The sequence below is a fragment of the Triplophysa rosa genome, linkage group LG22, assembly GCF_024868665.1.
Source record: "Triplophysa rosa linkage group LG22, Trosa_1v2, whole genome shotgun sequence".
Classification (NCBI taxonomy): Eukaryota; Metazoa; Chordata; class Actinopteri; order Cypriniformes; family Nemacheilidae; genus Triplophysa; species Triplophysa rosa.
Window position 1 is genome coordinate 6709593 of NC_079911.1, and position 22840 is coordinate 6732432.

The 22840-nt window shown below is 39.4% G+C and overlaps 1 protein-coding gene across 2 annotated transcripts in view; it reads left to right on the forward strand.

Moving 5' to 3' along the window:
• The window catches only part of arl15b (ADP-ribosylation factor-like 15b), a 61685-nt gene extending 42767 nt beyond the window's left edge, over positions 1-18918 (forward strand). For both annotated transcript variants that reach the window (XM_057321017.1, XM_057321018.1), the window contains one exon: positions 13780-18918. In XM_057321017.1, coding sequence (XP_057177000.1) covers positions 13780-13932 — 153 coding nt within the window. In that variant the 3' untranslated portion in view covers positions 13933-18918. The remainder of the gene's footprint in view (positions 1-13779) is intronic.
• Positions 18919-22840: the final 3922 nt, after the last annotated feature.

The following is a 22840-nucleotide window of genomic DNA, read 5'->3' on the forward strand; positions in this document are numbered from 1 at the left end:
GAGCTCTAGCTGTTTTTAACGCTCAACAAAGTAACACATCCGATTGGTGTCAGGCGAACTCGAAACCACACTAAATATGCAGAGCTTCCTTAAAGCTACAATCTGTTAGTTCTTCTTCTCTATCGCCCTCTTTGTTTGAAACCTAAAATAGCAGGTTAATTTTTGTACTTAAGTTAAAATGAAATCGGACAGCTCAAATGATAAATCATTATTACAAGTTTTATGTAAAGTTTTTTTTACGTACTTGATGATTTTCTTTTAACCAAAAATTATTACGGACTGGAACTTTAAAGCCGATATGTCGTGTTGTTTTTTAGGAAATCCAATGAATTATCGATTTAGACAATTTTGCACAGCAAAAATAAAGAACTGCTTGGAACAGTTTTTTCCCCAAATATCTTTAAATTGCTAAAGTTTGCAGGTTCTGCTTTAAATAAAAAATGGAAACAGTTGGGTTTTGTATACTTAGAAAAATTTATTTTTTTGGAGGACCCACTTGCAGTGACTGCTAGATTAACGCCTGTGTTTTCCTCTGAGCTTTATAAAGACGGGACGAAAAAAGTATATTTAGTACCTGTTATATACTAATATATATGATATATGAGTGTGTAAACAATACAAGCTGTTAAAAAATGTGACATCGGGGGACTCTTGTACTGATATTGAATTACCCAGTGTGCGGCAATATCAACAACCAAATGAAATATTACCCATAATTCTCTCTTTCATATGTGCAAACTTGAGCCAAGATGGCCAGAAGCTATAATGAAGGTTGCTCGAGGGGACAAAAGTAAGTGTCTAAAAGTTATTTTCAAGATTGAGATATAAAATGTAACATTCAGTTTCCTGAAGATCTGGAGATCTGTCACCGCATTAAAGATGTCTTCAGAAGGGAAGTGTTGGCCCTTAACACAAAAGCAGACTGCAGTCTGATGCAGGAGGTGATGCGAGAGACCAGTTGAGTTGAGTCTTCCTCACCCCCCTGTGGTCACACAGCGATCCGGGTCCAAACAACAGACCCGTTTGTTGTTTTCCTCGGGGGCTCGGAATTCACTCAGCCGACATTGGCATGGGTTTTAGCGCTGGGTGCCAAGGCCAATGTCTGATGAGCTGGAGAAACACCATGCTCTCTCATACCACACACACTCACTCCACTGTCTGGGTGTCTGTCTGGCTTTACACCCCTTCCACAGTCTCTCGTGTTACTCGCTGTGGGAAAGATTGCTGCTGTCCGTCTCTTTCTCTTTTTCTCATTATGTGAAGGTGCTGGAACCTGACAGGCCTCGTTATTTAGAGCATTAGCAACTGTCTAGAAGTTCTAAAGGTGTATCTTTGTCACAATTTTGTATTCCCAATTTGGTTCTGAATTGTCAGCAGTGCAACTATATTAGGGCTGTCACGATATTAGGTTTTAACTATTTTATTTTGTGTTTTCTCTGTTTGGCAAAGAAGTAAACATCGTGGCTCTTAATCACAATCATTAAAGGGGAACTCCACCGAAATATGAAAATTCTGCTATGAATTACCCTTATTAAGCCTAGGACATCCGTTCATCTTCGCAACGAAAATTAAGATTGACAGCAACGTAACTGACGTTCTGCGCTTTGAAAGTCAGTTGCGTTGCTGTCTATGGGCAGGAGTCAGAAAGCTTCCAAACCTCATCAAAACTTCTTAATTTGCGTTGCGAAGATGAACGGATGCCCTAGGCTTGTCGAACGACTTTAGGGTAATTCATGGCAGAATTTTCATTTTTCGGCGGAGTTCCCCTTTAAGCCAAAATGTTAAATGTGCAATTCCCCCAGCTATTATGTTGGAGTGTCAACTTTTCATTACAGTATGATCATGTGTAATATGTAAGGGATAATCAATGGCTAGCCGTGCATTAAAGGCCAAGAACCACCGCGAAGTGCATTAAAATCCTTTAATGCACGCCTAGCCGTGGATTATCCCACTTATACCATGGTCATTTGCCAAGTTAAAGCTTTTATTGATGTTTACAGTGTCTTTTTTGATCAGACAGGTGAAAATGATGAAAATGTTCGTCAGTTCATTTTAAACATGGAACTGGAACTCCCTGTGCATTAAACTGTTTTAATGCACACCCTCCAGCCAATCAGAATCGAGGATTCAACTAGACAATGGTATAATGACACTTATTGTAATATCACAATTATTGTCAATATCAGTACATTAGGGATGTAACAATATTATCGATATGGTGTTATCGCAATAGCAAAATTGTCTCGATATTATCTTGGTCACACGACTGTATGAAACGATAGGTCTTCCGGCCGTAACATAGAGAATGTTCGAAAAAATTATAAATGTTATCTTTGTCAAGGTCCACCTGGTGCAATTATTTTATGTTGTAAAAGGGATGTTTAGGTCATTTGACCCATCTCATACTGTAACTCATACCTCTAAGCAACAGCTATGATTAGAGGATAAAGAAAAGAGGATGCTTATGGCACGTTTCCAAGTCATCATTTGTCTTTTTAAATACTGCAATAAACATCGTACGGTGGACTTTATACCGAGGTATTATTGTACAGTAAGATTTTGATATTGTTACATCCCTACAGTACATTGTGACACGCTAGATTAAATATTTCCATATCTTCGGTGAAATTTTGCATCATCGAACCTATAAATTGTGCAGCACAAAACTACACAAAAATATATGTAGTGGTCGACCTGTATATGAGATTTTTTATTGTCCGGTCATGCAGTTATTGATCTTTAAAAACCAGATAAGAGATAATATATAACACATACATTTACAGTAATGTGAGACATACAGAAAATTGGTAAAACTTAATGAACAATTATAGTGCATTGCGTGGGTAGTTAATACAATTTACTTTCTTATTTTAGATGACGACTTATTTGTTTATTACCAATTCGATTTTATTGCATTTTATTATGTGCATTCAGTATTGTTTTGTCCCTGCTGTCAAAACATACATGTGATCATTTTGGGTCACACCACAGCAGTTGAGAAACACTCTTCAGAAGAAATATGTAGTTTGACAATGTTTGCATGGTAACATATCCCGAGGTTTGACCATTACAGGTGTGTCCGTATGTGGTAAATCCCTTCCTCATGCAAGAGGAAAGACTCTTGTATCTTTGATATATGGTAACCCTTGAGCTCTTTGGTCTTCATATCTTGGAGCCCGGCAGTTGAAACTCTACCCAGCAGAGTCACAGTCACCGGGGTAATTTACTGCCCCCGTCTCCCCATCTGCTCTTTGGAAGCTGCTCCCCCCCATGCGGTAATGGAAGGGGTCAATGTCTTACCTTTAAAAGAACCGCACATCCCCTCCCCTTTTACCGCTGCTGATCTCAGTGGGCTGTGATTTAGAGTAATAATAAAATTACCGCGGCTCTGGAAGTAGACAGGGCACCCGTAACATCTGGCTCTAATAGAGTTATGACTGATAGAGATGGATGTGTACAGAACCAACACGAGTGGTAGTGGCACACAGAGACCACGATATAGAAAATTTGACCGGACCTGTTTCACATGACAGATATTTTCTCCACTGATACTATATGCAGGGATAGGAACTGTAAGGAATTCTGTCTGTTTGGGTTTGATTTAATGACTCTTTGGAGAAAACAAACACTCAACAGTCTGTTGTTTGATGATGAGATCATTTCAGATATAGATTAAAATACAGTTCTTGCAAAAGGTGTGTGTAATGAGGAAGGCGGGACGAGAGCCGTGAGGGATTCGGTGCGAATGAGTGTCAGCCCTGCGTTGCACCGGTCTCGCATCTCTCACGGAGGAGCGGAAGCATAAAAGGACGAGTGGCAGGAGTGAAGGACGAGAAAGGACCAGGCCTGGACATTGTGTTAAGTTTTATTTATGTTTTCACAGAAATGCATTATTGATATAAAATTATTAATAAAGAAATAGAATAAAACATATAATACATGTTTACATATAAAATACTTACATGGCATATATATATATATATACTGTATATACAGTATAATGGAAAAGCACATAACATAATTGCTAAAAGTTAAACAAAAATGAACGTGATGAAAGTATAAAAATGTTCAAATAAAATGTTAATAAAACCTATATTAAACCTGAAAACAAAACTCTGGTTGCATAACCTTCCATACAGAGAGAGCGGAAAACAAACACATTTGGTGTTATCCGCTCACCTCATGTCCTCATTGACCCTCTCGATTTGCTTTTGTCCTCTGCCATCCTCACACCGTGCTTACTCAGAGATCCTCTCATTCCTGAACATTGCTCTCTTAGTAAAAGTCATTCGGCTATACAATGGAATTCTATCTCCGTGTGTTTTTATGGACGATTAGCCGAGCGAATGTATAACATACCTTACGGCGCTTTACATAAGCGCTCCTGAGTAATTTGTTGTGTATCCCTGAAATACATGGGAGAGAAGTCCTCAAAGTCCTCATTGCCATCAGGCGCCATCAATTGAATGTTTTTTGGGGGGGAGGAATTTTCCACGCCTGTCCTGAAAGATGCGTTTGAGACGGGGAGACAAAGGCCATCTTGTGCGCCTGAAGGAGGCTGAACTGTGGTGGAACGTCTGGCTGCTTGGACTCTGTATTCTGTCTGGCCTTGAAAGAAACATGCTGGCCAGACGTTATTGTGCCGACCAGCTGGCAGCATTCTGCTGAGAGGGGTCACTGGTGCTGCCACGTGGACCAGGGCTTGTCTGGTGGCCATGATGCCCAGCATCCGTCTGCTTGGGGACCATATGGTGGCGGATCTCGGAGGGATGGTGCGGACGGAGTAACCAAATTCTTGTGTTGTATTGAAATTACAGCATTCAATGATGGAAAAAAGTCAAAGATGGTTCGTTGTGGTGTGCACGGCTCATACCGGGTTAACGTCACGTTTTGAAAGGTTTTGGGAGGGCGATGCTTCAGCACTCTGAGCACGCATGTGCCACATACAGCCTGGCATCCGACGCCCGCCGTCTGTACACTACAGACTGTACAAGCCATCCAATACTGTTATAGGTCAGATGCAGGCGTGCACAGGAAGTGTGTGACATCACCTGTACACATTTTACACTGGAGCACAACCATGCTCATCTCCTAATGGAGTTTTTTTACCCCTCCAGACTGCTTTCGGGAAGCAACGTTCACTCTAATTGAATCCCAGCCCTCATGGACAACTATTACTTTTGCCAATTAGCTATTTTTAACCAATTCGATTTGTGCATCTGAACAGCAGATCTCGCTTTTGTTTGTTCCTCCGCGTCTCAAGCATGGATTAAACATGTGCACGACAGGACAGAAAGAATATCGATGAGTATTAGTGGAGTTTCTCGGTTTGGATTATTTCCAGTGTCACAGGAATCACCAGTGATACGGCCTGGGGCTCCCAGTTGGAATGATGTTTAGGTAAAGTGTCGTTGAAGATATCCGGGGGGGGGGGTTGGGGCGGCTTGAGCTCCTTTTAATACGTTCCTAATGTTCTGGAGACGGTGAGTTATGAGAACGCGGAACCTCAGTCATCGCCGTAACTCAAGCACATGCTTACATAACGGCCGGCCAACGCGAGTCGGGAGTTATGTCTGTTCGGGGGCCGTGGCACGGGAGCAGATTGTGATTTTTCATCTCAGGTGCATGTAGAAATCACGATACATTTCGTTCCTGTGTTCATCAACGATGTCCTTGTTTGCGTACGAGGAGCAACACACGCGTATACCTCGGATGCATGCGCATGTGTACCCCCGTATTGCTTGGCCAGCACTTTTTGTTTTGAAATTTGAACGCGCTTTTGGCCGAAGCTCTTGTTCTGAGCTGCTTTGTCAGGAATGTTTCTTCGCCGAGGAATCCCCAGCGACGGGGCCTTCGTTGCCCTGCGTGAAATACTGTTCCATTTCTTAATATGAGGAAATATCTTCAGAAAGGGAGTGCAGCCTTTAGCAAGTGAATAGAGGGGCCCGTGAAACTGCTGTGGTTTGCTATGGAATGTGACTGGTTCAACACTGGAAAATAACACAATCGAGGGCTATGCAAAATAACGGCTTTGTGGGGCAGGAGATGTGCATCCTCAGCCTTATCTCAGGGTCTAACTTCTTCTGTTGCTTTTTGGCCCTTACACCTGATAATAAAAGCACAGTGCAGCCAAAAACAATGAATCTGTCATCGTTTGTTCACCCTCGTGTCATTCATAACCTATGTGACTTTTTTCGTGCAGAACACAAAAGAAGATATTTTGAGAAATGTCTCAGTGGTTTTGGGTTCATACAATGGACGTCAGTGGGGGCCAAGGGTGTTTGGGTACCAACGTTCTTCAAATTATCTTCTTTTGTGTTCTGCAGAAGAAAAAAATTCGTACAGGTTTGGTTTCATTTTTGGTGCTGAATGTTAAAAATAGAAAAAAGTATGGAAACAGATTTTTTTATTATTTAAAACTTATTGACAAGTGAGTTAACAGTTTGTTATAGACATTTATGCATTTGGCAAACTCATACGCAACTCACAGTGCATTCAAGCTATACATTTGATCAGTATGTGTGTTCACTGGGAATCGAACCCACACCTTTTGGGTTGCTAACACAATGCTTAATGCAACGGAGCTACTGGATCACATTATGAGGGTTTATGGCTGTTTAACACTGTCGACATGTGATTGCCCAAAATGGATCATATGCTGCCTTCACGTGCTCTCGGAAATTCGATAATTCCCACTTCAACCCAGAAGTAACGTCTGGATTTAGTCAAGTTAAAAGTATTCAGTAACAATTTAGTAAAAAATGAAAACATTAAGGTTACTAATGATTTAGTAGCATTAGAACATTACAAGTATCTGCTAACATTAAAAGAGCACTGTTCCATAAATTATTTCCGGGTTTAAGTGGGAATTATCAAATTTCCGAGAGCACGTGAAGGCAGCAATAATACCAGGGCTGCGTTCAGCCCTGACAAAACGTTGCAAAACGTTTTTTAAACGTAAACGGTGGTGCGGTTGAACCCTGTTGTGATGACGCAAGAGTTGAACTATGGCAGCTGAGAAGGCCATTCTTTGTGTTCTTTTTGAAGAATTTTCAGAGCCCGAAGAAATCGGAATAAATACGTGTTTAATACTGCAAACTACATCTCTTCTAATATCTTCAATTGTTGCGTATACCGAGCTGCAGCGGACACATTTAAACGACTTTACTTGGACCCATTGTGCGAGCTGTCTCTTTAATACCGCGTGGGTTATATACATGTTGCTGCTGATTGGGCCGACATTCTTGACACGCCCACCAATCAAGAGAAAACGCATCTCAAACCACACCGTTGCAAACCGTTTCCAGGAAACGTGTCGTTCAACCCGGAAACCGTAGCAAAACGTTGCGCACCGGTTTGAGCTTGAACATGCCCCAGGTGTAAACAGGGTCTTAAAGGGACACTCCACCCAAAAATGAAAATTCTGTCACCATTTACTCACCCTCAATTTGTTTCAAACCTGTATCAATTTCTTTGTTCTATTGAAGACAAAGAACGATATTTGGTCAAATGTTAGCAGCTGAGCATTTCTGGGGCATCACTGACTACCATAGTAGGAAAAATTAAAATGGCGCCACACAACTGTTTGCTTTCCTACATTCTTCAACATATCTTATTTTATGTTCAAAAGAACAAAAAATGAAACAATCATTTTTTGTACTATGGTAGTCAATGGTGCTTCAGAGCTGTCTGTTCCACATTCTTCCAAATATCTTTCTATGTGTTCATCAGAACAAAGAACTGTATACAGGTTTGGAACAACTAGAGGGTGAATAAATCATGACAGACTTTTCATTTTTGGGTGGAGTATATCTTTTACTGGTAGATGTTTAAATCAAAGGCCACAAAGAAGAAAGAACTTGGAAAACGTCTCTCTGTTAGGAGTGCAAAAACTGCAGGTGTGTGTGGTTATGAGTATAAAGTTCAGAGTCTGATGGATATCAGATGGATTTGTTGATCATAGTTTCAGTGTTCTGTTGATGTGGGCCAGGTCACCTGTCAGCGCCTGAGGGGATGCTCGTCTCTCGACTATGTTCTTTATTTGTGGGTGTTTCCAGAAGTGCCTGGAGTGAGGGTCGATCCACGCTAGCGTACAGGCCAGGAGGACAAGCTGTCGGCGGTTGGATGGCTGGATGAAAACGAGACCTAACAGTTCTGCAGCGCTGCATTTCATTGGCTCAGTCCCAGCTTCTTTCTATCATGTTGCAAGTCCAGATGTGAACCGCCGAGCTCCACGCAAATTGAGTTATTGTATATCTGCTCTGTGACCGGGCAGGCAGCCGATGAAAGCGTGCGGGCCAAAAGGCTTGTTCACGGCCCCTCACCTGGAACTTGTGAGGTTGTGGATTTGCGCGGGGGCATCAGTAGTCAGGTCGCAGGGAGACGTTTGGTCACGGCTTGTTTGAGTTAAGGGTTTGTCCCACTGACACCGGAAAGGCTTCACATCCAAAATAGTCTTGAAGGAAACCAGGTGGAACAGTCAGTCGGGATTGTTTAACTGGTGGGGCACTGAAGTTGACTTTTTGAGCTCTCTAAAGGTACTTGAGGACTCTGCTATATACGTACTGTATAAACTCATCTGGGTACATTTTAAAACAGTGTTTCTGTTTAACAACGCTCTTCATCCACAATATTATTTCCAAGCGTTTTCCAAAAGCTGCAACACTGAAAAAAAACAATAAGTAAAATTTTATAAACTTTTATTTTATTTTTGCAGTTTTGGTTTTTAAAGTAAATTTCAGACCCAAAATTAAGTAGTAAATCCACTTAACTTAGGACCTACTCGCACTGTCCCAAACCAGAGCCGTTGAGAGAGAGAGTTGCACCAACGGAAGTTAAACATTTTGATTCATGGAGCCTTCATGCTTTATTTCTTTAATTTTTTTATTTAAGACTTGCGTCTTTAAATTTAAGTTAAAAGTTTACCTCAGTTTGTCTGTTTTGGTGCAGCTCAATGCGTTACTAACTTCCGGGCACTATTGAGAGCCTCCATGAACCGCCATTGCTGTGAAAAAACTGTTGGGAGTCAATGTCAATGACTCAATGGAGTTGACGTGACTCTCTCTCTAAATGGCTCTGTCCCAAACAAACCGCGCCCATGTTAGTTTGACACCTAAAGCCTGGTTTGATTGACTAGTATGAGTGCTCGCAGCGTTCACTTACCGCGCCCTGGCCTGTTTGGAAGAGGTGGGCTGGAGCGTGATTTGGTTTAGAAAGGGGACAATATGAGCGCAAATCGCGCCGGAGGGCAGAACCGAAAGCAAGACGTAAATTATGTCACTGTTTAAATTCCTCCCTGAGATTCAGCTGTCACCGTAAAAAAAAGGCGCGTGTCACTGCGGCCAAAACTACTCCAGATATTAGGTTTGTCAAACATAATGCAACGCTGTGTGTAACGATCGGCTTTATGATAATAAAGTACGCAAGGGTGATTTAAAAGCATAATGAGCCGTTTACTATCATATCGCTCTCGTATGACAACGATATCATAAGCGGATCGGTCTGTGCAGCGCGCGCAAGAAGTTAAACACATCTACTAAGCCACGAACTGAACATTACGATGGATTCCGTTGTGCTGAGAGAGATCGCTTTGTTTAGAGATCGCAGGCCAGCGGGGGAGTGGGGAGGAGGGACAATCGAGAAACCGGGCTAAATGTGAGTATGCCCTAAGTTTAGTAAAATTGCCAAAGTAAATAACTAGATCACTGAAAGAAGAAAAAGTTAAAGTTTTTGAACTCAGACGTGTAAATTTAAATCTTTGTAGAAAAGAAAATTTGGTAAATGAGTAAATAAATAAAAAGTAAATTAATAGTACTCATGTTGTAAAATTTAGCGGCATCTAGTGGTGAGGTTAAGAATTGCAACCAATGGCTCACTCCACCCCTAGAGGGTGACACGGGAGTGGATTTTCAAACCAAAATAAAATTCCCGTCCCATCCCAATCCCGCGAAAAAACTGGGAAACAATCCCGTCCCGTCACAATCCCAGAAGAATGACTCCCATTCCCTCCCACCCCTGTTTTTTTTTGAGAATTCTGTAAAAAATACAGAAAGACCAGAAATGTCGGTGAGCACGACAGAGGTATCATTTTCCCAGAGCAGTCGTTGCATGAATTTCGGGTGCGACTCCATTTTGATTTTGCCGGAAACAGTCTAGTGAGTGCATGGGAAGTCGCCGCCTTCTCTTATATTATTGGTGGTTGGCATTCCAACTTGGTGCATTACCACCACCAACTGTTACTTGTGTGTGAAGCACGTTATTCACTTACCAGCCACACCAAAGCAAACAGAAGATTATTTGTTTATTTATATCAAAGGTATATTTGTGCATTCCCGGTCCCATCCACTCCCGCTGACATTTTTTCCTGTCCCTTTCCAGTCACGTGATTAATAGTGATTTTGTTTCCCATCCCGCGGGATTCCTGTGACCCGCCTCTACTCCACCCCTCCCTTTCGAAGCACTACAGTGGCTGACGCAGGACTAAGTTGTTGTGACGCTTACACTTCTTTTCTGAAGGAGATAACATATTTACGAAACGCGCTCAGTGCAGTTTGTCCTTTCAGGGCTACTGTAGAAGGGCACCCGCTGTGTATGTAGATAGAAACAGCTCATTCTAAGGTAATAAAAACATTTATTCACCTCTGAACACATAGTTATGTATATATTATTGCATGTCTGTCAATAGATCCTTAATATCACAAATTGCTCCTTAAAAGCAAGCAAACACAACCTTAAAGTTGCCATTAAACGGAAGTTGCTTTGATGGTTTCTTCAGAATTTGGACTTTTCCACTTTGGAAAACGTTTTCAAAAAGCTCCGTTTACATTGAAGTTGTTTAAATAAGAACTGGAGACGACTTCAGATCAAGCTAATCTTGTTTTCAATCCAACTGATCTAATTGACTGCAAACAGTCTGGTTTGGTATGAGCGCTAGCTTGTGGAAAGTTTGCACGATGGGACTGTACGGTGCATTATATTTTACACTTGAACAGAGACTGCACATGCAGTCTATTACTTGCGGTTTGTCCGGTGCCAGTCCTTTGGGTATTATGTGCGCAGAATGAAGATGCAACACTTTGTTTCACTTTGTCAGACTGACCAGCAAACCATCTGTGTCGTCTTTGTGAAGCAATTTTCACGAACGTCACCGTCAGCCCGTCCAAGTCCCCTGTCTTTTGTAACCGTTACAATTGAAATTCAGGTTCCAACGCGATTTGCAGCAAAACAATAGACGAACGCGGCTACGCCATCCAAGTTTGTTCTTGCTCTTCGAAGCAGCAGGATTGTGTAATTTTGTAGCGATGTAGTCCCAGACAGGGAAATCTTAATCAACATTCTTGGCATGATAGGAAAGCCTTGGCTCAAAGCTTGTTTTCTTGGATTATTTAATTTCATTTTTTCTTCCCTTTCGCACTCTCAAAGAAAAGCGAACGATTTCGCTTTTTTGGACCCTGTCAATTCAGCTCAGCGTCTGCCTAGATGTGACATTGATGTGGTATTTTTTAATCCGAAACCTGATGGAATAAGAGGCCGAATGCGGCGGCGTGGCTCGCTCTCTTTCCACAGCAGGGAGGTTTGAGAATGAGCCAATCAGGTGACAAGACAATAAACGGGCTTCCAAAAACGTAGCCAAAACGCGCTGAAAATATAGCGTGTCAAAATGTTCCCGTGGTAAATCAGCGCAGCATTTGAAATAATCGCATCAGTCACTTTTCGCACCTGTGCTGGTTAGCCTGTATTTATTCTGGGCCTTTTAAGTCTCCCAAGTTCAGAGGTCAACGATTCGGCTGGAAGCATAAATTAGGAAATCGCTTTGACAGCGACATTTTTGGATTCTGGATGTTTAGATGCTAGCGCCGGTCACTATGATTTTTTTCTGGATCTAAACTGCTTTACGCTGTTGAGATTTAAATGGTTATAGATGAATCGATTGTGAGACATGGTACCCGAACTCACAATCAACAATGAAAAGGTTGATCTTTACTAAAGGGCTTCAGGTTTGGAAATAACTCATGTCTTGTTGAAATGTTTAGTGTTTGTTGCTTTCATTGTTGCTGTGGAAATTCTGAAAGCACAGCAGAGCTGCAAATGATCAGCAGAAGTATTCTTCATCTCAGAAAATGCTTTGATCACTTATATGACATCACCATTTAGCTTTATTTGCTCATATTAAGGCAGTACACACCTGTACACCTGTTCTTCTTGTTTCTCAGAGTTTGGCTTCGTATAATCTAGCGTAGCAAACGCTGATCACTGGAGTGCCTGCATTCCAGTCCCCCCTCCCCTTTCTGTCCCGTTGAAAAGGATTGGCGCTAGTACTACAACTCTGTCCTCATATTCCCCTGGCTAATACATTGGAATTTCTTGGCAGATATCACATATCTGTAACATTGTTTTAAAAATGTGGATTTTTGACGTCATGTTACAAATTGAATATTTAACACGCAGTTTGTATTATTATTGTTATTGGCCAAAATTAGGGTAACACCACCCAGATGTTTTTGATAACTATCTGCAAGATCAATTGGTCATGTAATGTTTGCAAAATGTCAATAGGCTTGATAAAAAAGCGAGCAAACACATCCATGAAATAACCGGGAATGAAGAATGTTTGTCTTGAGATTGATTCAAGGATCGGTTTTGATGCTATTTCCAAAACTTAACCTAAGTATGAGGAATAAAAATAAACCTATCAGCTTTGGGGATAATAATGTTATGCTAGCAACGTTAACTCTGGGAATCCAAATATTTGTTAGCAGATGAGTTCATTGTTCACATTTTTTAATAACAAACGTTTTGTATATGCGCTACTCAAATACAAAATGTCAACCTTAAGATGGAAAGAATCAAGATTTACCAACGGTTTTCGCTATACTGATAGGTCAGATGTCAATATTTGGTGCTTTAAAAACCAATGTGAAGTCTCTATTAAAGTTTTTGTTTTTAAAGCAGTTTCCCATAGTCAGGTAAGTAAACTGTCACATCCGTAACAAAATTGTCACATCCATACCGGTCCATATTATTCCTTATTAAATGGGCATGTGAACATTTGAATAAATTAACAGTTTTATGTTTTGTTGGGTATTATTGGTTCGGGTTTGTACATTTTCATTCACAGAAATGCATCCTTTTTTTGGCACATCCACAACCCATGAATGTTTCCCTCTTTAAAATAGAAAACTTGTGTATAGGCTGATATTTTTTCTGACGTCTGGACTCTATCATTAGGGATTTAGTAAAATATCAACATATGATTCAATATATTGGTAATAAATACATTCTCTAAGAATATAAAAAAATGTCATATCCTAACCCTGGAATTGCCCAAATGCCCCTTAAAGTGATAGTTCACCCAAAAATGAAAATTGTCATCATTTACTCACTCTCTTGTCATTTCAAACCTGTGTGACTTTCTTTCTTCTGCAAAACGCAAGAGAAGGCATTTTGAAGGAAGTTGGTAACCGAACAGCAGCGGCACCCATTTACTTCTAGTGCATGGACGCAAAACCAATGCTAGTGAATGGGTGCCAGTTAACAACATTCTTCAAAATATCTTCTTTTGTGTTCTGCGGAAGAAAGTCATACAAGTTTGAAATGACAAGAGGGCAAGTAAGTGATGACAGAATTTTCATTTTAGGGTGAACTATCACTTCAAGCAATGCACCTGACGGGGTCAGATGAACCCAAACATCCCTATTTTGCACATGTAAATGAGACCGATACTTCTGTATCCACCCAGTTAAGCCTTTCCTTCTCCCCGTCTCTTTCTCACACCCTCAGATAAAGAAATTCTTTGAGCTGGAACCGCTGGCACGAGGCAAGAGCTGGATTCTGGAGGGCAGCATGGTGGAGAACATGGACGCGGTGAAGGAGAGTTTCGCTCAGCTTATTCATCTGCTGGAGGAGAAGGACCAGGAGACAGGCAGGATATGATCCAGGGAAAACATCCCATCATCCCTCAGACGCTACCGATCGCCAAACGCACCACCGGCCAGTACAGCCCAGTTCAGAACGGCTGTTGTGTAAACTACATTGTTACTCTAACTCTGTTACAGTGGTGTAACAAATTGAGCCATGAAAAAACGTCGAGTCTTATCTGTAAGGCATGCATATCTGCAGAGAATGAAGGAACCTCAGCTCAGAAGTCTGAGACCTTCTCATAGACCACACGTATTAACTGAGAACAAGAAATCGACTTTGTCAGTAAATAGGGTCATCTGTCCTTTTTAGATACAGATCTAATCGCACATCGCTACTAAATAGATACGTAGGGCAACTGGAAGTCATGTTTTCGTAGTCCGTAGATTGTTTTTCTTAGGATGTGTGTGCGTGACTGTTTGAATGTGTGTTTGCAAGAAAGAGATGTCAGTACTTTAAAGCCTTAAGATGTGTGTGCTCATGTATTTTTTGAGACGTTTCAATGTTTTCTCACAAATGTCCTTAGATTTAATTCAAGTAGGCATTTTTAATTATTTGAGGCTGTGAAGTTAAGAGTTCGGAAATGGACTGATTTCTGAAATCATAAAAAATAGAAAATCGTCTGCTGTCATGTCAACTCAAAACTGAATGGAGCTGCACTCGATGTACCATCAAGCTATTCAAAACCTAGTGAGCTGCCTACTTGGGCGGCATTTTAAGGCATCGTAGGTGGCATCCGACACGCAGGATGTCCCATAGGGTGTTCTACAGTTGTAACTGACCTTCTTTTGAACAAATTCCAAAGCAGAGAGTGCAATCCCATAGTGCACTGCAATGAGCGCAGTCAAAACGTAATGAGCAATGTCAGTTATACATCAAATTCATTCAGTACAGAATATGTCTTAGTCAATAATCATTAATAATCAAGCTTATGTACATAATTGTTTATCCAAAATGATGTGCATTGTATAGTTATAGCTTTTCAAAGCACCGCACCTTTTTGGTGTCGTCTGTATCGCAGTGAATTGCGAATCGGGTCTGCTGTGTTCAGCACTATTTGTACGACACAAATTTGCTGCCCATGTAGAGCGTTCCAAATCGGTCACTTTTACGAGGTTCCTTTTCAGTTAGGATTCTGCCGAACAAGGCAGCTGCGTACGTATGGGACGGGCAGAGAAGTCACTCACAAAATCTTGGAACAGACCTAATTGTCGTGGTATTTTAAAGCAGAACATATCGCAGATATTTGGATGATAATGATTGACAAGCCATGCAAAATATAATACAGATTTGTAACCACAACCAGTGCCCCTTGAGATGAACTAATGTCAAAGCTTTGATTATGTATCAGTGCGCTTGTGTCTATAAAGCATTATTTCATGTTTTTGGGGTTCTCTCGGACCTGAATGTAAAACACACTATTAGTGTTAAACTGGAGGTCCTACACCTTAATATCAATGACATGCAAAGACAGAAAGTTAATGCAAGAGCCTAGTCTGGGTGTTAACCAAATTATATACGTGCCACAGACACAAAGCGAGCGTATCATTTACAAAAATACAGATAACCGGTAACACTTTACAATAAGGTGCTATTAGTTAACATTAGTAAATGCATTAGCTAACATTATCTAACAATGAACAATTTCGTTTTGCAGCATTTATTAATCCTTGTTAATGTTAGTTCATGTCAATACAGCTATTCATGTTAGTTCATGGTGCATTAACTAATGTTAACAGTGACAACGTTTGATTTTAATAATGTATTTATAAATGCTGAAATTAACATGTAGTAATATTAATAAATGCTGTAGAAGTATTGTTCGTTGTTAGTTCATGTTAGCTAATGCATTAAATAATTGTTAACAAATAGCACCTTATTGTAAAGTGTTACCAGATAACCTTGATAGCACGATCGTAGATGGGCAACATCTTCTGTTATATTTATATCTAGAAAGATTTTATACCCTCCAAACCGATTCCGCTGCCTTTTTGTAATTCAGATATTTGTACATTTGTTACAGATTAGTCGTGTTTTTTGAGATGTTTATGTGCCTGTCTTTATACGGGGAGACGAGTCTACTTTAGCTGGCAGTTTACAGTGGTGGTATGAAGTCATTCACACGTTTGACAGTGTTCGTATGTATTTATGCGTAATTTCCACTGAGCAACATAGAAAATAAAGGCTGAAGAAGGAGGCGTGTGTTGTGATTTATATGTCGGGTGATATTATGTTTCACTTTGTTGACTAATGAATAATGCATCATTTTGGCAGTTAGTTCACCCAAAAATATGAATTCTGACTCTCGTGTCATTCCTAATCTGTATGTGACTCTTTCTTCTGTGGAACACAAAAGAAGATATTTTGAGAAATGCTTTACTGGTTTTGTGTTCGTATAATGGAAGTCACTGGGGGTCAGTGTTGTTTGGTTATCAATGTTCTTCAAAATATCTAATTTTGTGTTCTTCAGAGGACAGAGTGATATAGGTTTGGATTGACAAGAGAGTGAATAAATAATGAAAGAATTTTTATTTTGGGGTAAACTATCGCTTTAAATGCAAGGTCTTGAACTGTTATGTTCATGTGTGATGTGTACTTCCATTAGTGCGATGCTTTCTATTTTAAAGGTTAACACCGTTTGTCACTTTGACGTTAAAATTAGACTCATTTTAAAGCCCTTAAACTTCTCATTACCGTAACCATTTAAAAGTGTCAATCCTATAGCATCTTTTGCTAGAGAAGAGCGAAGCCATGATGCCCAAGCAGGTTTTTATTAATCATACATAATGAGACATTAATGTATTTTGTTTTAATAAAAAAATACATGTAACATTTTTTTAAATGTAGAAAACTACATGTATCGGTAAAAGTTGTGTACACAGTGTGACAAGAGAATATTAAGCTTTTAACTAGAAAAATATAAAGTAATCTGTTAACCTGTTAGCCATTTGAAAAGTACTGCCGTATGCGTTTCTTCACATAAAATCCAACGTAATATAAATATCTTTGTGTTTGTTAAAACAGTATTTAATATCATTATTTATTCATTTTTCTTATACATGAAAATTCTGTTAATGTTATTGTTTGTGAGAACATCTAGAAGAACATCCAATTGCTTTTTCAGAATATTTTAATCAGACACATCAGGATGCATTACGGTAATGAGAATTTCATCAGAAAAAGCAATAAAATACATAAATATTAACTCATTCCTATGTTGCTTTGTGCAAGGTAGAGAACACAATTATGTTTATTATGATCATTTGTTTTTTACCTTTTTTAAATTCAAATCTTTACTGCCATGATGTTTTAGTGGTTTCGTGAGGATGACCCAATTACTGTATAGTTTTATATATTTTATATTTTACTCTCATGTCATTCCAAGCCTGAATTAGTTTCTCCCACAAAACAAAAAAATAAAAGTTCAAAGAATTCTCTGGCCATTCTTTCTTACATAATGAAACCTAATGGGAACTAGCATTCTTTTTGTTTTCCAGTAATAAAAGAAAGTCATTCACATTTAAAATGACACAAGGGTGCGTAATCGCCAAATGTTCATTTTTGGTAGAACAATTCCTCAATTTGAATAACCCTCAATTTTTTTCTCATTTTGCTCATCGAGATGACTTTGAGTTCTCTTGACTAAGGCAATAAGAATGCAGCGTCTCTTTAAGTCATTCCCACAACCGTGATTAGTCATCGTGTTTCCCTTTCTATGGATTAGTCATCTACAGCGAGGCTATTCCCAACCAGCTGTCCTTTTAGTCCACAAACCCATTAGATGGAAGCGGTTTCTTGTCATTGGCTTAGAAAAATTCCCATAAACCAGAATTTGATCCATTTATCCTTTTTAACAAAACCCAGATCCATTAGTAAATCATTTTGAACACTTTCACTTATAAAGAGTTTAAACAAGAACACCGTGTGTGCAAACGTCAAAAAGCCGCAGATTGCCGCGAGACTGCTCACACATACCAGCTTCGGTACAAAACAGAACATTGTGTTCTGGTGTTAGTCGGTTAAAAATCTCTAAATACTAAATAAAAAGTTTTAGTGATTTCTCATCTGGGGACACAAAACAAATAATTTCTGACATTTGATCTGCCTAGCAAAACTTGTTTTGGCAATATAAAATGGAAAAAAGAAACCACATGAAATAGAATCGCTGAAAAACCCATCTTTGGTATTGTGTTGTGTCTAGGGAAGAGACATTATCTAAAATAACCTGAGACCCAAAATTGCTCCCTCACTTGCTATACCGGCTGAATATTTGTATGCAGACAGGTGAACGCTTGGGATTTATCTAAAGACTTTAACCATGTCTGAAAAGTTCACAAAGACGTCTGCAAGACAGAAACTTTCAGCCTTGTCCTTTATCCAGCGCTGGTGTGGCAGCATTTTTAATCTTCTTTGAAAAGTTTTCAATCTATACACCTGTTCAGTGGTAGAAGACTTCCAAGGGTTTTTTTTAAGCAGGCTTTATTGCTTTCTTTAGCTGCTCCTAATGCCGTGGGGGCAAATAAACTGATCACAGTAAAAAATCTTTACAATATTCTTGTAACAAAGGAACTTGTGTATAAATGTGTATACTGAATAAGATGTTGATTGATCAAAACATGTTGATTTTGTACAAACCGTATTTGGCATGGCCAGCGACGTGAAAAAGTTGAGAAAAATGAAACTCTGGGTAATGCTCGTCTTGCCAGAAGTCGCCAGCTCTCTATTGAAATGAATGGGATTGTGACGCTTTGTCGCTGTGTTGCTTGTATTATGAACGGGGACGTTAGACATCTGTTGTAGTTAGAGTTGTTTTTGATGAATATTTGATTGGAAGCAATGCTGCTTAGACTAAAAGTGCATTCAACACAAACTGCACAGATAGTTGACTGATGTTTGGCCCCCCTTAAAGGGATAGTTCACCCAAAAATGAAAATTCTGCCATCATTTACTTACCTTCAGGTTGTTCCAAACCTGTATAAATGTCTTTGTTCTGTTGAACTCAAAGGAATATGTTTTGAAGAATGTCAATAACCAAACAGATCTCATCCCCCATTTACTGCCATAGTAGGGAAAATAAATACTATGAGAGTCAATGGGGGAAGAGATCGGTTTGGTTACTGACATTCTTCCAAATATCTTCCTTTGTGTTTAGCAGAACAAAGAAATGTATACAGGTTTGGAAGAATCTGAGGGCGAGTAAATTATGACCGCATTTCAATTTTTAGGTGAACTGTACCTTAAGGTCAAGGGTGTATGTATTATGTATAATAATATGACCATATTATGCCAAGTTAAATACATACATTTGCATAAGTTAGCAAGTTAAAATTGACTAAACGTTAAAACTGTCATTGAGATATTAATAAAAATGTTTTACAACAAAATACTGTAAAATATTTTTTGTAAAGTTAAATGACATGTTTTTCATGGTATTTTACACTCGACTTGTAACTTTTGCAGTCATTTACTGTATTTCAATATACACAAAGTTTCTGTAAAATGAAACTGTAAAATTACATTATTTTACAGTGTAACAATCTATATTTCCCCTTGAACTCGCTCTTTTCTATGTGAAATGAACACTAACATGTATCTAAAAAGCTAACGACTCTGTCGCATCCTCTTCTCCTACATTCCATTCATGCATGCATGCTTTCGAAGTCTTCCATGTTCTTATGAAAAGTATGCATGTTTGTATAGCCATTGTATAGCTGCCATGCCATCTCCTCCATGTTCCCATCGCTAATTATAAGAATTAATGCTTCAACTTGCATTGCGTCCATTAGTGAACCTTTGGAGATGCTACTTTGCGTTGTTCTTGCAACACAAAGGTCTAATATAGGAACAAACTGAACACCCCCCATTTACATCGTTACGAGGCACATGCTGAATCGGGACACTTTTGATGCATGGATTTTCTCCGTCTCCCTTTAGAAAGCGAGTGAGAAAAAACTCTTCTTAGTGATGTTGAGACTAACAATGAAGGCCAGTGATGGACTCTTATGGCGCGCGCTCTCTGTGATCTTGTTTCAAAGTCCGGTGCCAGAGTTTAATTGGCGGCTTTTTAACGGCGGATTTTGTTGCCTCTCTGATTCGGATCCGGCGCAGCTTTGAGGAAGCTTAGCCGTCTTTTGATGCTATTCCGACGCATTGTTAGAATCCAAAACAAATTTATACGACCGCTAATGGAGAACATTTCTTACAATCGTGAAAAACAGTTGACGGCACGTTAATAAGCATGGACTTTCCATACGGGCCATCACTCAGTGGTTGGAGGCATCTCTGGTTTCAATAACACTCTATAAACACTTAAAACAACAGACCGAGTATATAAACCAAGATAAAGGTCTGTTTAAAGCGTGCATGAATGGCAACAGAAACACTCCAATTTGCCTCAACTGTCTGTCCAAAAGTGGACAGACAGGGTCGGAAGAGGCTGTTTTGTCTGAGCGGCAGAAATGTTCAATACGTTGGCAGTCTATCTGCAGGCATCAGGCGGACACAGAGGGCGTTAAACCTCAGCTGACCACTGGCTGTCTCACAGACATCGACTGGCTCGCACGTTTCTATTGAACTTCTATGAGAGAGGCCCAGCGGGGGATCCGGTTGACTCTGGTTGCTACAGAGACTCCAGCGGACTGTCAGGAAATGACCCACAGAGCTCAGTCCTCTCCAGACTGGTTCGGTCCAAAACGTTTTGTTTGCGACACAGAGCTCTTGATGCCTTAACATTTAACACTGTCCTTAACCAGCGTGTGTATTCCTGAGGGACCAAAAAGGCACACAGTGTCCTCTCATAAACTTGAAAATCCACTGCACATGTTATTTTACTACGTTGTATTGTGTATCATTTTTGCAGAAAAGTTTAAAACTTTTTTTATTAACCAGTGAAATAAAGTCCCAGTGAAATAAAGTCCCAGTGAAATAAAAAATTACAATGCCTATTTTTTCATTAAATATTGCAGCGTTTTTTTGTAAGTAGTTTATCAATGTGGGTCATTCTCTTTTAAAAATGTCTGTGCCCTCATAATCTTTAGTTAAAATCTGTAAATGCACTTCCGTCCTGTAATGACTATCCATCTTAAATGACGGATGTTAGACTGCTTGGGCGGAGCATCCGTTAACTCCTCCCCTCCAAATGTCAGTCTGCTGCCAGTTCCATTTCAAAATGCAACGGCTGTTTTTATACATCCAATCAAATCGCAGAGATAGACGAAAGCCACGCCCACTACTTTCTCATTAGAAATTCAGTTTCACTGGGAAATGCGCCAAAATACGGAAGTAAAAACGATCGCAACTTCCGGTTCACGGGGACTTTAAAGTAGTCTGATGATGCATCTTACACTACAAATTTTGGTCCAATAAAGCAGCGTGCATCTTGCGAAAAAATGTTGGCTACTCAAATGTATGACTTTGATGTAAGACATTATTTAACTAATATATATTTTTAAGCATCCCATTTAAAAATCTCGTATCACCCTTTGTGTTAGCGGCAACTAGTGGTGATGTTGCGAATTGCAAACAATGGCTCGCTTCAACCCTCCCGCCTTCCTTTCGAAGCACTACGGTGGCTCTGATGGATGGATGTCGTCATGTTTTCGCTTCTTTGCTGAAGGAGATAACGTATTAACGAAACGCGCTCTGTAGAGCAGTTTGTCCGTTTAGGGCTACTGTAGAAACAACATGGAGAACTTCATGCAGGGGATCCACAGATAGAAACAGCTCATTCTAAGGTAATAAAAACATAACAAACATTCATTTTGTAAGGTCTTTATACACCTCTGAAGACATAGTTATGTATATTATATTGAATTTCTGTCAATAGATCCTCCAAAAAAAGACACCTTTAATCATAAATAAAAAAATGAGATTAAAATATGGAAATTAGGAACATTGTCTCTAAAAACAAATCTTCCCTTTTTTTATCATGATAAAAGTGTTTTACTGTTTCTATTATCATAATTTTACTACAAATATGGTAAAATTTCAGTTTTAGTAAATTTCTGGTTCTAGCGTGTACTAGAAATGCCAAAACATGGTTGATTTTTGTAGTGTTGTTAATTTGTTTTTACTGGAAAACAACCCTGCTGAAAACGAAACAATATATAAACCACATTAGAAATACTACTTTTCCATTTAAATACCACTATAAACCATTAGCTTTTTCCATTAAAACCAGTACAAAATTCCTTTTTGTAGTGTGTTATTGGCATTATTCCAATAGGACAGGATTCCAAAAGAAACCATCACATACCAGTAGACACCGTTATAGTTTCCATTAAAGCCAATGCAATTCCCATTATAACCAATAAATCTATTTAATTTTCTGTTTTGGTTGTTAGTGTGTTTGTATCTGTTGTTGTTTTTTCAGCAGGAAAGAAAAAACATAAAACAAACATAAACTATAGAGAGTGAATTTTTAAAAGTCAACCCCACAACGAATAGCTCAAGGGAATTTACCTCTACAGCATGACTATGGGAAAAGAAAAACAAGTTTTTCTCCTCTCAAGTGTAACGTCAGCTGTTCTTTAACATTGTTATAGAGGCTGCCTGCTATTTTTTTCCAAAACAGGTGATCTTTGATTACAATCTTTCCTATTGCAATCATTTCACATATGCACGTTCATCCTTGTCTCTGAGCTGTCACAGATGCTGCGCAGCGGGTAGCAGAAGGGCCCGGGTGCCCATATTCCCTTATGACAAAACAGCCTGTGCCCACAGCTGATTCAATGAGAGAAGATCATCCATGCCAGCAGAGATCTTACTGTACTATCTCTCATCTGTGTTCAGATCACTGGATTCATGGCTACTTTAACACGGATTCAAGATACTTTCATTTAAAGCCAAATTTAACACAATAGAGGGTCTGTTTGTAAAAAGCATGACTTAGAGATTTTAGAAAGAGCGTTACATTAAAAACCTG